Source organism: Serinus canaria, chromosome 3, assembly GCF_022539315.1.
Source record: "Serinus canaria isolate serCan28SL12 chromosome 3, serCan2020, whole genome shotgun sequence".
NCBI lineage: Eukaryota > Metazoa > Chordata > Aves > Passeriformes > Fringillidae > Serinus > Serinus canaria.
Window position 1 is genome coordinate 33747886 of NC_066316.1, and position 17034 is coordinate 33764919.

General features: G+C 37.3%; 1 protein-coding gene across 5 annotated transcripts in view; it reads right to left on the reverse strand.

The window, feature by feature from the left end:
* Window positions 1–17034, reverse strand: part of BIRC6 (baculoviral IAP repeat containing 6) — a 175555-nt gene that overhangs the window by 153348 nt on the left and 5173 nt on the right. For all 5 annotated transcript variants that reach the window (XM_050972011.1, XM_050972008.1, XM_050972010.1 and 2 more), the window contains exons 2-6: window positions 6270–6451; window positions 3782–3919; window positions 3207–3400; window positions 1424–1535; window positions 71–153 (exon numbers count right to left, since the gene is read on the reverse strand). In XM_050972011.1, coding sequence (XP_050827968.1) covers window positions 71–153; window positions 1424–1535; window positions 3207–3400; window positions 3782–3919; window positions 6270–6451 — 709 coding nt within the window. The remainder of the gene's footprint in view (window positions 1–70; window positions 154–1423; window positions 1536–3206; window positions 3401–3781; window positions 3920–6269; window positions 6452–17034) is intronic.

Below are 17034 nucleotides of genomic sequence, written 5' to 3' on the forward strand. Positions count from 1 at the left end.
TTTTGACCTTTGAAGATTTCTAACCTCTTCAGCACAAAATTAGGTGTACCTCACACATCATTAAACTTACCAAGGTTCATCTGTAGGCTCCCAGCACACCAAGCACACACTACAGGTAAAGCACATGGCTCTGTCATCTCCTGATGAAGCAGGCTATGAAAATAGGAAGAAACACTTGAAATTTATATAGCTATGTACTATGAAACACTTTTAACTAGGTGACCAACTTCTTTCCTCTAGTGACATACTAAAGCATCACATCAAACATATAAAAGGCCACAAATTATATACTACAAAGTGGCAGCATTTCACATTAAAAAAAGAATGCACATTACTGTAAAAGAGATCCAGAACCAACATTCATGCAAGTCATCAGATGCAAACAACAGACAAAGAACAGAAATTGCTTTTTTTTCTTTGGCAAAAGTTCACAAGGTTCAAAAAATTTAGAACTGCAGCACAATACATGCTTGGATAAACACGGGTTAAAAAATATTCCTACCAATCTCTTAGGACATTAAGTATTCTCTACCACTCCTCTGCAAAGAACAGTTGTTACTAGCTGAAGTAATTGAGGAAAAACAATCAAAATTTCCATTCTCTTAAAATTTAGCATTTTCATGATCTCATTTCAAGACATGCTTGGGAATATGCAGATGCAATTCCAACATATGAATTCCCTGCATTTCTGTGCACGTATAAGAAATCATCCAAAAACTTCATCCACCTATCATGCTTTACAGCTGACAGAACGAAGCAAACACTATTGCTATCAAATGATAGGCACTGCCCAGCCATCATTATCTAAATCCATATTATAAATATTTTTTTAAGCAGGAGTAATTTCAATTAATGAAAAACGGAAATAAGAAAAAGTAGGGGAATAAAACATTGAGGTTGTATTTATTCACTGAGCCTAACAATTTAGTGTGACCTAGGACCTCTGTATGATTCAATAAAGTTCTACTAGGAAAGTATGTTTAGAAAAGTCCAGTGCCAAGCTTACTGCTTTTTTGCTTTCTTTGTCATATAAAAAGGATTATTTACTCAACAATCTAACAAGAAGAAAGACAGATTCTATGTAACAGCCAATTTCATCTCTATTACTGTTAACTCAGATCAATCTGATATTTCAAAAAGTTTTATATGCTGAAGTTAAGAACAGCATTTTCTGGAATCTGTACCAAAAGAAAAAAAAAAAAAAAAAAGCAAACTCTAGGCACCAAAACCCCTTGAAGCTTAAAAAAAAAACAACAACAACAACAAAAAAAAAAGAGCTGAATGACAAAGTTTTTATGGTTTATGCATAATTGAAGGAATCCATTATAAAAAGAAAAAAAAAACCTAGGAAAAAACATCACCACCTTTTTTCCCCTGCCCTCCCACCTGGGGAACAAATACTAAGACCAACTAAATCTCTTACCTGGTGATAGAAGCCAGCTTGAGCCATAGGATCTGGCTGTGCCCACCGATAACCCACATGAGGCCATGAAGTGAATGTCTCCCGTCTGTTAGCTTCACTATACATCAAAGACCTAGAAAGGTGAAAAACTCTACATGACCCAAAATTGCCACTTAAAATTAAAATCCCAAACTATTTATAAGACTTTTAGTGCTTTAGTAACCATTAAAAATAGCACAAATAGTTACCTATAACTTACACATAAAATTATAATTAACTATTACAGGAAAATTACAAATTTCCGTCACTTGGGTGCTTAAAGTACATCCCCAGTAAAAAACTAAAAGCCACACAACAAACTTGGACCTTAAAAGCAGGATTAAGAAAATCAGCTTCCAGGTAGCCTGTTTGATCTACCTGCAGAAAAGCATCAGATACCCAAAGCTATTCTGCATTGAAGGCAGGTGGAGAAGCTGCAAGAGAGTTGGATTTTTTTAAACATGACAACTACTGCAAAAATTTGGGGTTCTTAGTTAAACAGATATGAATATGCATATTTAAAAATACTTTAAAGTGATATTTTAGGTTTAACTAAATATGTGGTACAACTCTCCTTCCCAGTCATCACTCACTACATACTGTAATACTTGTAAATTTTAAACTACTACATCCCAAAATATGAACCCTTCTGCAACTCAGCTAAGAGAGCAAAGAAGTTCCTCTCTTTTCCACCTTCACTCAATCCATGTCTCTCATCTGCAATAGCACATGAGAAGTGAGTATCAGTTTTCCTTTTCCCTTGACAGAGTTTTGTTCTCCCAAGAACTAGGGCTGTTAGAAGGAAATGTGCCTTATTTCCTGTTTCTACTTCTCAGTTTCAGAAGATTTTTGCTGTCTTGTAAGAGAATGGAAATATTAAACATTTCCTGCCAAGGAAGTAATCTATTCTAGCAACACTCACATAAGAGCTATCTTAACTTGACATTATACCAGCTCAAGAGATAGATCTTGGGAGAGCTCAAATCAAAACACAATATGGTGAGGTACAGGTAGACCTGAAGGCTTGGGAAAGGAAAGCTAAGAGATGAAATCAAATTCATCAAATTATTTGAGATGTAAGAAATGATAATACAAAAGCAAAATAATATTTGTACAGACACTTTCAAGAAAGAATAATTTATAAACTTAAAGACTTACCAGTATTCTAACTAGTCTCAGCTTATGAAGGTTAAAATAATGCTTGTGTATACATTACCACTTAGACCAGAAAGAGATGAAGCAGCAATCTGAGATAAAATGTTCTCTTACCCTGCACATGTCACAGTTGACTAGAGAGTTCAGAAGCAGCATATATATGGTCTGCAAATGTAACTTCCTAAACTTCTAAACCATAAAACATAAGCATGACTCTTTCTTGTATGAAGGAAAAGCAATTGACTTCAGGATACTGAAGTATGAAGTATAAATACTTCAGTAAATAAGTATATATTTAAGGCTTCAATTCTTCTTTTCTGAAAGTGTATTTTGGGATTAACAGCAAAGTAAATTTGATTTGCATTAAAGTTGAAACCCAGATATTCTTGTGGTGTCCCTAAAGGCTTTCCTAAATTCAGTAATATGTATGGCACAGCATACATATTACTGAATGTTCAGTAATATGTATGAACAGTTCATTAGCTGTATGTGTAAGAGCAAGGAAGTACAGAATAGGACTAACTCTTTGGCAAGTAAGTTAAAGTCATCTAAGGGCTTATACTGATACAACTAAGGGGTCAAATTCATCACTTATTTTGTCTCAATATACCTGTCCACAGATCGGCCAGGTCCCACACCGAGCTCTGGTCGTGCGCTGGGTAAGAGGTAAGATAACCTATCCATCACAGAGGATGCTACAGGTAAGGCAGCAATATTTTGATTTATCTTCTTGAGTTCATTTACAATGGCACTGGCGACAGACTTCAAAACATGATGAGGAAGGTGGAACGTAACCGTTGCCCACTAAAATAAGGAAAAAAGTGTCTATGTTTTAGAATTTTAAAATCTTAACAACGAACAGATCAGAAGAGTGTCAAAACCAAACCCAAACACATGTGATATCAAGAAGTACAACAGACACACAAAAGCAACAGGAACATAACACAAGGAAAGTAACCTCAAATTTTAAGCTCAGTTGGGTTTATTAGTTGACTTTATCAGCAAGAAACTAATCTTGTTTGTTCTCTTACCAAGTGAAGCTTCACATATAAAACTAAGAAACAGATAATATATTCCACTGTCTTCAAACAAAATCCACCATACTGAGTCACAGATTTTGTATGTTTCAATGGTAGATGAACAAATTAGACTTGAGAATCCATGTTAGACAGTACAAATTCTTACCTTTGCAACTTTATGATTTGCTGCTGTTTCATGTGAGGTATTTTTTAAGCCATCCTTCAGTTGTGTGATGAACAAATCATATCCCTCTGTGCTAGAAACATCTACTTTTTCTATGCAAGCAGATAACAGCTGCTGAGCCTAAAATGCAGATGTGCAAGCCAAGTTAGCATCCACACTGAGTAACTACAACAGAAATTATGCCTGTTTCATTACTCTACTTTGCCAGATCCTACCTTATCATATATTATATCAGCATAATTCCCATTCCAGACCTGAGTACAATGTTCTGAATTTTATTTCACAGGCCAACCCACAGATAAACTTCAGCAATGGTAACAGTAATTACTACAAATTCTCTCAAGGGCAATATTACCAAATGTTAAAAAAGTCAGCTATAAAAGTTAAAACAAGATGCATTAAAGCAAGCAATAAGGAGACATCTATTGCCCAATGCTTTCTCTTCAAAAGGATTCATTCAGCTTTAACAACAAAAAGTGACAGCAAGAACAAAAGTCTTGCCATTTTCTGAGTAGCTTTGTACCTTCAAAAAGGTCGATAATGAGAACAACCACACTGCAATACAATTAGAGATAAGTTGCTTTCAATGCTAATACAGCAAAGCTGAAAAATGAAGCAAAGAAAAACCTAGGCCAGTTTAGAAGTTAGTTCTTGAAACTCAGAAATAATGCAGCTAGAAAAGAATGCTATAATCATCCATTTATAGACATTTTCTTCCAAGTCTCATGAGTTTCCAGCTTATCCCTCTGTCTGCTAACTTTATGTTGACAGGTAAAGTTTAAAGGAATGCTTATTGTGCAAGGCACAGAATATTCTAAAACTGCTGTTAGGTGGGTTAACATCTGAAAAATATTACAGAAATTCTTTCAAGTTACAAATACAGGGGAATATTTCCCAAGGACAATGGTCAGCCAGTCCTTTAAACAACCACAAGCTGCTCGAAACAGAATGGACCAAAAGACCCCTTAGTTATGTCTCTGGGAAGTTCAGGGGAAGAAAGACTGAAATAAGACAAATGAGCCCTCTAGCTAAGGTTGTATCAGAAGAAAAACAGATAAGACTGTGGAAGATCCTAGATTTTAGTGTTCTACAGTGAATTCAAAACAGCACAGAGTGCTTCATTACTTGTTAATGCTGACAATTAGAAATGCATAAAGGTGCACTGCAGTACCAGCAGATCAAACTACTTAAAAGACTACTTAAATTAAGTGCAAAAATTTGCAGAAAAGTTTTAGAGACAAAAAAAAAAACCCAACAAAACATTAAACATCCTTCCTTGGATGAAAGTTCTTGACCTTTCTATGATGAAAGAGGTGGGCAGATGTGTTTGTATGATATTTGCTTAGTATTTACTAAGTTTTTCCAAGGTTTGGGTTACCATATCTTTAAAATTAAAAGAACTTGAGATTGATAATGTTTTGCCTCCTTCCTCACTGACCTGGCGATGAAACTCCCAAAGCTATTCCTACTGAACTCCACATTTCTTTTTCTACAGGAAGGATCTTTACAGAGAAGTGCTGTAAGTAAGGGTCTGTAAACTCTTTAGAACCAAAGAATCTCTGTGCCAAAAACTGACACAATACAAACTTACAGGTTGTATTGAACCATGTGGGACTGCAAACCTGTCACAGCAGACCTTATGAAATGAAATCCTGACCTCTGACACTTCACACTCAGCCACACATACCAGGATTCTTCAGTAACCCACAAAGGGTACAAAAGCAATGCCAGTGGGCAGCAAGCATCAGGAACCCAGAAAGCTCTCTTCAGAGACCTCTATGAAACATTTTATTGCTGTTATTCCTACTCAAGTCACATAGTTAAAAACCTCAGATATAACATACATTCTTGATTTATAACACATAAATAAAGTACATCAATGCTGAGGATTAACAAATGCAACAAAATCCTAAGTATTACACTCTAAGCAGAAATGTCTACATTAGCTTCTCTAAATGGCCAAACCACAAAGTACTGTGTTACACCTGATCCAACCATAAAAGGAAATCCAGGGTTGCACAGAAAAACGTCTTTTGTTAGGCCAGCTGACCTTGCTAGAAAACTTAGATTCCAGCTCTAATTCTTCACATGACGGAACACCATGTTACCTGATTTCATCTTTCTTTCCCTGAAAGACTGTAACAAGAAATCAGGGATGTCTAACAGGGGAGACTGAGTCCTAGAAGTGCATATATATTCCATACACAATCACTGACAAAGGTGGGGAAATGAGTCCTTATCTCTGGTCACTAAATAGATCTTTCTTCTGAAATATGGTATGGGGCATGCTCTTATTTATTTGAGATACAGGAAACTGTGCAAAGCTATGGCCCTACGACAGCCAATAACTAAGAAACTTTTCCATTGCATGGTGTTTATATCACCCTAGAAACTCAGAGTCAAATGTCTGGTTTCAGTATTTCTGACACAGTTATTTACATACCTCTTTTCATTCCCCCTCCCATCTTACCTCTGTAACCGGCAATTCAAGCTGAACCACGTCATCTTGTTTTGAAACAGGCGTTTGCAGAGCTGTGTCTAACAGTAAGATGCCATTGAGATCTTTCCTACATCCTACTGCATAATCGTCCACAAAGATCACTTTATCCACAGCAGAAATATACTGACATCTCACCCGTCCACCTGGTTTAGCTATAAAGGAAAAATAAAATGCAAGATCTAATTAGAAAAATGCTTTTATAGAAAAGACCTCTAATTTCTGTTTAGGAAAGTAATGTAAAACATTGGCAAAATCTTTACTTCTTGAGATGATCAAAACCTAGTATTTTAGCAACAACAATTTTCACCAAGCTTTTATATTTCCTACATTAAAAAACAAACTACCAATATACATCCCATCAATAACTACAGCCATTTTATTCCTACAGTGGAAGCCATTCATATAAGTCCTCCTCCTACCAGGAGGCCTCAGCTAGCATTTTCAATCTTAATGCAGATGCCTGGTGTACTTGATACTAGCTGACAATCAAAAATAACAACAAAAATGTACAAACCAGCATGAACACTGAGACAAAATTGCTAAATTACCATTAAGGCTTACTAACAGCACTTCATCAAGCAAAACAACACTTAAATTTCTCAAAACTAAGTACAGCATGTAACACATACCAATGTGGTATGTGTTCCTTGAGACTCTTAAACAGCTCATTTCTGCTTAGTGCTGCACACGTGATGCTAGTAACAGGTCTGAGAAGTTTGGTGAAGGCAGGGGAAGACTGCCATCAGATTAATAAGGAAAGGCTGCTGCAATGGATATTATCCCCTAAAATGTTTAATGCTACTCGTCACTATTACATGTCTAAAGCTGGATAGACTGCAGAACTAAATGTAATCCATGGGAAATGCTACCTGAATAGAAGGCAAACTGCTCTCTACCACAGACAGAGTAAGCTGCCACTCCAGAAGCAGACTGTGTGTACGGTATAAATACATGGACACATTCTCCAACAGCAGCTGAAAATGCTGCGTCATCAACATAGATGTCTTCCTGTCACACAGAAACAGGAGTTTCATCAAATTTTGCATTAATCATGTCCTGTCCATGTTCTCCTCTTTCCTCAGACACTGGATACTGTTCTTATTATAAATAATTTAAAAATCACCATTTTGGTAGCTACCATACAGTAAAACATCCAGGTAAGGACAGCTCCATAATTCTGTCATCTTCAGACTTTGAGAAGAGTTAAATGGAAATTAAAACTTCTGGAAATACAGGGCACATGAATCTGACCACATTACTTTTGTGCGATCCTCTCTTTGAAAATGCAGGTAAAGAACAGTTGTCAGCTGCCCTTCTCACCAAGATTTCGGAAACAATGACATACTCACAAAACAAAGGACATGCCTTTGCCTGCAGCAAGTATACTGCAATTGTAATCATTGATACAGCAGTTAGAAACCCTTGAACAGTCTGGAATTCCTTGATAATTGTGAAGTCTTTGGTCCTCATCAGCAAAAAAGAGTTCTCTGAATGGTAAATCAACTAATTTCAAACTATGGTTTTGCCAAGACACTGGAGTTCCTTACACAAGAGTTTCTACAACCAACACAGCTGCAGGCAAGGAATATAAGCTTTGCAAAAATTCAAATACAAGTTTTAATATCTTTAAAAGTTTCAACAACATACTGGAAACTATGACACAAATAAATTGAACAGTATTTGATGCACTAAACTAGAAACCTCAGTAGATTCTGATGATGTTTGCAGACTATCCAGAGTGATCCAAGGGATGGATCACTACAGGACACTTTCCTTAACACATCACTTCTCTCCTCCTTCCCCCTCCCAGAGAAAACGGGAAATGCAGCTCGTCCTTTCTGGTAGTGCCAACACCATGAACACTTTCTTTTGCACTTTCCTTATTTCCTGTCAAGCACAGGAGTATGCTCATGCCCTGTGCCTAGGAGTTCTGTAGTCTGTAGGAACCCCAGTCATTGTGGCTTTCCAGGCTAGACCACTCTTATTTTATCAATTCTGTAGTGATGTTAATGAAATCTCAAGTCTAAAGCAGCAAACAGCTTATATCCTCTGAGTAAATGGTCCAAATCTTTAGAAGCCAATGAAGATAACTAATAAGGCAAATAACATAGTATTTCTGCTCCATTGCAAAACAAAAGAAGTTATAATGTAAAACAAAAAATATATTGTCTGCCAGCTGTGATTTTTTTTTGTGTGCTGGCTAATATTCTGGTTGGTTGTAATGACAGAAAGATCAGCCAAATTATCTCTAGAAAGTTATTTACAGTTGCTGTTTCTATTTTATTTGAAGCACATAAAAACAAAACAGGCTCCCTTAGCCTACGTCGATGGAACTTCAAGGAAATTATTAGATCAATATTTAATAGTTTTCCAAAACCCAGAGAAACACATTTTGTAACTGACTAGTTTACACTAAATAGCCTCTGAGTTGCTGAGAAGCTTTTTTGCAAATAGGAGTTTATTTTAAAAGTTCACAAAACACATTTCAAGATAATTCTAATACTAGTCACATGCTGTAGCACAGTCTACATATGGTTGACCATATGATTATAACAGTAGATTGGAGAACCAGGAAACCAGTGAATATAGAAGTCCCTGCTACAGATGTAGTAACCTAGAAGTTATGCCTAGAAAAGTTAAATCATCCTAAAGCATTGTGAGAAGTGTTCTTTTTAACTTAGGATCAATATTTTACAATGTGCTAAAGGACTCTGCCAATACTCACTGAAAAACATACTGGTGCCCCTCTAACATTACGTCCTGCCTGTCCAGCCTAAGTTTACTGGCAATAAATAGTGATCTGCACCTTCACAAACCACAGCTAAAAGGTTACATGTAAAATCACTAAATTATTTAAGCTAGATCATCAAAACTCAACTGTTACTCTCATTTTAGCCCCTATTGCTTTAGCTGTTATTTATTTTGGGTGGGAGGAGAAAAAACAGTCATTCTAAGTTTCTAATGATTTTGCTTTTCAGTCTTGGCACAAGTGAATCATAGCTTCTCCCAATATCTCCAGCTTATCTGCCTAGTATTAAAAACAAAACAACTCACAAAGAAGTCATTAAACCTTTTGTCAGATCCTACAAGGAAACCTGGCAGGCTGCTAGCATGCCAGAAGTGCAAATCCAATAGCATATTACACTGCGGTATGACATCTATCACAACATTAGAACTAGCAACCTAAAAACTTGAAATAAAGCCAAACAAACATCAGATTGCAGAAATTAAGAACCTGAGAAAAGGAACATTTCACCTCCACCTTTTTTATATCAAACAACAGAGAACAGAAACCAGCAATTTCCTGTGATCGAAATCTGACCCATGGGAGCAGATTTCGATCACAGGAAAGGGGAGGTATTATAGAAAACAAACTTGTCTGGAGAACTCATAACAGTCTAAGCAGCATCTGGCATGCCCCCTTGCCTATGGGCATTAAGATGAACCAAACCAATTAGAGAATTAGCCTTGCATTTCAAGAAGTAGAACAATGAAAAAGTTTGTCTCCATCTCTCTGCTAAAGATAGATTCAGCCTCAAAGCTGTAGAGCTTAAGAGAAGTGGTTGTTACTTGCATGTGCTTGGCCACCATCATGGAGTGATAGAGATTAATGCTGGCAGTAACACCTTTATCTTTTGTGATACTGGAAAAAGCTAATTCACCTAGAAAACTGCTAGCCAAGAACAGTATTAAAACATATCAAAGTCAGTAATTCTCTTGACAAGAAGCTCCCAATACAGAGCAAAAAAGCTTAAAAATAATTTCTAAATTAAAGTAAACTAACACTTACCTGCAGCTATAAAGTGAGAGTGGTAAACACATGCATCATAGCACTGATTCCATAAGGCTAAGACCCAACTCCAATCAAGTATCTAAAGGATCAAAGTTCATAACTTTGATCTACGTCACTAGGTCTTTAAATAAAGAATTAAAGTAACATTTTTGGAGAAACAGGAATCCCATCAGCCCAACAGAACAGATACATTATGCGCAGCAATACCAGTTTCTGGTACTTAATTGCATCTGCCATTATTAATTGCCAATCTGGTAATTAATGGCATTTGCCATTTAAATTAAAATATCCAAACAATATCCCACTACTCATTTCAAAATACCTGTAAGCTTGGAAAAATAAATAAATGAAGTTTAAGGAGATCAAAACCCTATCTATTCCATTGATTTTGTACCATAAGATTTGAGCATCAAGCTACTTAAAGAGAATCCAAAACTCAAGAAAAGGCAAGGTTAGTGGACAGCAAAACTATTCTTTCCATCTGAGACCAAAACACTTCCTGCTAGAACCTCACTCAGCTACTTCTCATGCATTTTTCACATGTACCTGGGATTAAAAAAATCTTAGGTATCACTTGTCCTCATCTTTTACGAAGCAAGTGCCTTTCTTACTGCTACCACTTCATGTAATCATAAAACCAACTGAAAGTTAGCAAGTATAACACCTAATTACATACTAGCTAAGCAACACATCTGCCAAGGCAAGCATACCAGAACATTTGCAATTTGAGGAAGTTCTGCAATACAAATAAAATTTAAAAAAAGGAAAATCCTGTCCTAAAGTTCAACTTGCTGTCTTAACTTGCCATATTTGCAGGAATCTATTTTGAACTAATACTACAGAAAAATCACAACTAGGGATGAGCTGCAAAGGGTTCACACAAAAGAGCCTAAAGGGCAAACCTCTAAGTCTGGTCTAAAAATAAAGTCATCTCCAAATTATTTTACATCAGTGGCTCCCAAATGAAACAAAGACATGGTAGTTATGAACAGTTGGGAACACCATAATGAGAAGATGTCTAACGGCTGGCCAAATCAGGCCATGACTGCTCATAATTACTGAATTTATCAGTTATAGATCCTTCCTCGTTCCTCCTCTTCTCTTCCTTATGTACATCCCCTGTGGATACTTCAGCAGTGTAGTTTTATCTTCCCAGCCCTTTATTTGCACTAAACATCACCTCACCAAAGCAGTCTGCTGTCATCACAAAGACTGATGGTTCATCACTCCATGAACTTCTCCCTTCCCCAAAACAGAAACATTCTCAAACTTTACAAAAGGATAGAAAGTAAACTATTAGAAGAACACAAGTTCAGGTTCCTATTTTAGACAAATTACATTAATGGCTTAAACCAGGCACATACAAACAACATTTTCTTTTAGATTTCACTATATGCACATACCTTCATCTGCCACATCAGCAGGAAGTGCTGTCCAAAATGATTTAATAAAGAAAAAACACACTAGAGCTGAAGCAGGAAAGAAAATTTGAAATGTTCTACAAACAGCAAGAATGCTGAAGGAGATGAATACCCAGATTCTCATCACAAAGTGCCTTCAAACTCACTTATTTTCAAAAACTGGATTTAGTTAATAAAAAACAAGACGTGATCTAAAGTTTATCTTTTCCTTTAGCAACAAGCACAACAGAGTTGCTTCAGTATCAGTTTCATTATATGATAGCTGGTTTTAATAATCCTTATTAATAGGAAGATGTGTTATCTGGGCCAAAGCACTGGAGACTTCCACATGAATATTAATTAGATGTGTCTGCTCAAGCAACTACTAAGAGAAGCTAACACTAACACTTAAAAGGTTTCAGAACATAAACAAAACCCCACTGAGATCAAGACAGCTCATATCTCACTCGCTTTGCAGGCATAGAGTCTTCTCCCACTGTACAGACTCAAAATGAGAGTGAATCAGCAGGAGGATGTTCCTGAGCTCCTTGTACTCATGCTCTTTGTGTGGTTTCAGATCTCCATGTATCTGATATCACTGGCATCACTTGCATGTACAGAACAAAACTACTCACACAGCTTTACGCCGTTATCCCAAGAAAAAATGAGCAAAGATTTCACAAGGTATTCTAGAATCCTTCCTGTAAGCCCCAGTAAACTGTGAGAATTAAATCCTCTGCAATTCTTCTGCAAACAACGCACTGAGGGCACATTCTTCTTCAAAATTTTTCTTAAAGTGAAAAATGATAAAAAATTTCCAGAAAGTTTTCTTTCAAAGGGTGCAGACAGACAGATTACACAGCTTCCACCCTCAACCAGACATGGACAAGGAATACTTCACAGCTCAGTAACAGGAAGTTCCCGTTCTTCAAGTGCTAGGCCCATCACAGCATTTCACAACAAAGAAACTTTGCCAGATGAAATTTTACTACCAATTCCTCCTTTGGTCCCTAAAGAGGCATCTGAGTTCACCTATTATGTATCCTGCAGTCTCTGCGACAGGAGGAAACATCTCCACATATGGCACTTTTTGAACTCCCAAGACTGTTTGGCAGGAAATGATTTAGCTTCTCACCCTTCCAAGCTCCAATATTGTAAGGAGATTCCAAGACATCATGCTGGGAGAAGCAGCAAGTTCTCAATAGCAGATGGGTGGGTTATAAGGCAAGTGAAAACCTGGCTACATTGTCATGTGCAAAGTTAGTCGTTAAGGATACAACACCTACCCAGTCATGAGTGGCATTCAACAAAGCCTGATATATGGTTCACTGCCTTCATCAATGGCTTGGATGGTGGGACATGCTGCACCTTTATTTAGACTGTGGATGACACCAATGGGAGATGACTGAGGGCAACTGATGCATTAAATAGCAGGGCTGCCTTTTACACAGATGTCAGACAGAAGAATAGTTTGACACAAATCTCCTGATGTTGAGTGAAGACAAATTCAAGGTCTTACACCCAGAATGGGATATAACCCCATACATCAAGAGAAACTGGGGATCAATTGTCTTGGTGGCAACCCAATAGAAAGAACTTGGGGATCCTGACGGACAGGCTGAACAAGAGGCAACAGTGCATCCTCTCAGCAACAAACTGTTACCATAGAGAGAACCACAGGAAAAGATCATTCTCTAAGAAGCAATAAGCCCACATCCAGGATATCAGTTCCATCTTTGCTCTTCCATCTGAGATATCAGCACATATGTGCCAGTCCCATGAAGGGGATACTAAGAAGTTAGAGGGCTGGATAATACAACACGTGGGGAAAGACTAAGACAACTGGGCTTGTTTAGTCGGCAGAAAAGAGGTTTAGCAGAAAATCCAACAGCAGTCTTCCATTACTGCAGCAGTAGCTCAAAAGATATTTAAGACTGCTGAGTTACTACCTTCCTCTTTTGGGCATTACTTTAAAAAAACTGTACTGACCAGAGAAGCAGGCATAGTGCATAAGAGGAAAATGCTCATAACCCCATATTTTGCCCAAGACAGTAGTCTAAACCAAGCGGTTAGTAACGAATTTAAGAAAGGTAATCTGCACAATGGTTCTTTCCTGGAACACTCTCAGCCTGAGCCAGTTTGTGCTTAGGGACCTTCTGTCCCAAAAGGGATTTTGATGACCTTAGACAGGCTTTTCCTCTACCACTTTGTCCAACACTGTTGTAATTCTACAAACCATCAGCATCCACAATGCCCTGTAGCCAGGAGCTCCATATTTTACTATTTCTCATAGTTACTTCTTTTGATGCCCTCAGCTCCTGTACTTGAATAATCAACTCCCAATTTTCATTTTTTCTCACTCTCTCAAGTCCCCATTTCAAATCATCCCCATCATCTTTTTCAGACTGAATACTGTTTCACATATATAAACCATTGGTTTCATGTAAGTAAACCATTCCACACCTTAATTTTCTAGTTCTCTCACACTCCTTTTGAGATGGAAATACAGCCCATATACCACCATTGAAAAAGGACATATAATCAGATGAGTTCTTGACAACTTTTCTAGCATTTGCTTATACAGTAACAACTGAGCATTCAGCTGGTATTTCGTATTCCTAGCACAAGATCTCCTTCTGGCATTATGAATTCGTTCAGACCCCAGTACACCAGGCTACAATGCCACCAAATTCTTATAAGTATTTCAAGTTTATTAAATACATTCTTATATTCTCCTAGTAACTACTTCTACACAGGGAAGCTGAAGTAGAACAGACTAGATTCATGCACATTTAAGTTATATTTAAAAGTGAAACTATCCTTTAGGATGCCTTTTCAAGCTCTTCAGAGAAGCTAGCAAAATTAAAAGGCCTTGTACATTCAAACACTTACTTGCAACATAACATTTGAACAGGGTGATCATTTAAGTTAAACCTGAGTTCTATCACTGAAGAAGGACATTCAGAAAAGTCTTTAAGTCTGGCCTTGCCAGGTGCCTTCTGTAGGTATTGGGAAGGCAGGTACTCCACAGATTCAGAATAAGGACTTTTCCTTTCCCATTATGGCACAGGGAGGGAATCTGAGATTATTTCTTGAAAAATGCTGGTCTTGTGACTTCTGACTCACGAAAGCTATAGAAAACTAATCAGGAAAAATGCACTACCAAAAAAAGTTTAACAAGCAGTGTTTTACATTTACATCACAACTTAAATCTAGGATCCGGCAGAAGACAGGTCAGCCAAGTCTACCCCACTATTTCTCCACATTAACCACACTGCCTACTTATTCTCCAATTAAACCCTATATTTCCAGTCTTCAGTGCCATCTTCCCAGCTTCCTACTTCCCTAACCCTTTCCCCATTGTCATTCAGGAACTCCATCATAATTCTCAGTTTCACCCTTCACCCTCCCAGCTCTTCCCTTCAATATGGAGTTTTTCATGAATCTTTGTATCCCATTGCCCAGTAAACAAGAGTTTACCAAACTGTTCTCCTACAGCTGTCAAATGCAACAATATGATCCTGAGTGCTTCATGCTCAGCCAAATCAGGGAAGTGCAGTGGATCAAACAGATTTCCCTCCCCAGATTGTACAGGGGACTGAAGAACTGCTGACAGACTGTATGCTATGCAAGCCTTCATTAACCAGCACTTGTCATTGGATATGTTTTCATTAACACTACCAATTTTCAAGACAACTTAAGCAAATTCCTTCTTCAGCTACATATTAAAAAGTTATCAATACTCACTGAATGGCCGTACCAAACAGCTCAAGAAAATTTTAAACATACTAGTGTTTATACTGCTATGACAGATAAGTTATTGTTTCCATAATTTAACTTTTAAACTTTTGTTATGCACAATGTTTATTGACTATCATCCTTATCTTTGGGGTGCTCTCTCCCCAACAGGCACAGGAATCTTCAAAATAAATGTTCTGCAGTGTTCCTGTCTACCTTTTCACTAGCAGTGTACACTCGGTCCTTAACAAATCTTGACACTTCCCAAAGACAAGGCAGCAAAGGACTTGCAAGTGTTAGTATTCATCTGTATTTCACAAATGAAACAACAGGCCAACAGCTGTTCTTTCTTGAAACTTCTACTCAGTGACAAGCACTCATCTGGTGACTGCAAGCAGTCAGTGCAATTAAGAAAGCATTAACTATTTAAAGGAGAGCTTTCTAACAGCAGAAAGCAGTACTGTGGCATCACTTAAGAACCATCAATAAAATGAACTAACCCATGTGTAAATCTCTTATTTACAAATTTTTTAAAAAATTGTGAAAAGTTACCGATCCCACTGGAGCAGACAACGTGCAAAAAGCTATCTCACAATATGACCTGGGACAGTCTGATAAACTCAAAAGTTGTTCATGACTCCACATGATTGCAAGCCTCATCTCCATCTTCAAGGCAGCCTAAGAAACATTTCCGAAATACATCACAGTGTTCAGGGAAAATTTAAGAATGCTTGTAAAAGCAAGGATGGACAGCTTTGTTTCGGGATTTGAAAGTAACTTGGAAAGAAAACCTGAAACAAAAAAAATCAGACCTAATCTTTATTTAAAAAAAAATTAAGGTGAATCTTCACCTAGGACAAATTTCTCTTACACTCTATCTAATAAAATTTTGATGCTCTATTTCACTTAAGTTATGGATACCAGTGCAACAGCAAAAAACATAGTTATAAACAATGTAACTAAAGACTCAGAAAGTGGTTCTACTGGGCCAGCTAACACTGTGGTGGGCTGCCAGAAGAGACCAACTACAGGACAAGAGAGTGTGTTAGGTACAAACAACTGATCACCAGCATGTTCAGAATAGTAAAAGATCAGGCTTTGAAAGATGACTGGAGTGGACAATGAGTAAAAGCCTTCTCCATGCTTTCATTACTTCAAGTCCAACAGAAATACACCTGCTTTTTTCCACAATGTTCTGGACTTGAACTATCAGTTATCTGTCAGGATATATTTCTGCCAAGTTTCTTCTACATCTTACACAACACAGTACACAACATCACCAGGAGCTGAGCTGAAGGGTTTATTATACAGGCATATTAAAAGCTCTCTTGACCAAAGTTGGACAATAATCAGCACTGAGGTGAAAGTCAGTTTTTTCCCTGAGAAACCTTTATATCAATGAAAAATGCCTTAACTACCCATGAGACAATTAGGGCAGGTAGTCAAAGTTCAAATCCCTGACACAAATCTCGGCACAGTGTTTCCCCCTCAGGTCACTAAGAAGCATTTCAAGATTTGTCTTCCTGCAGAAGACCTTTTTCAAAGTCCATATGCAGAGATCTAGGAATTTTCTGATTATCTGACACTAAAGTATTTTGCAACCTTTAATAATACTGTACTGCTGTTGCAGTGACAGCCATGAATCCATCAGTCCAAATATGAATGATCTATCAATAAAATGAAAAAACGTTGTGTGATCATGCCTGCACTGCTGCCTGTAACAACTTCTGAATCCCTGCATGAAACATGGACATGCAAACATCCCTTTAAAGCTATGTGATAAGAAAAGATCTCTAATTTTACT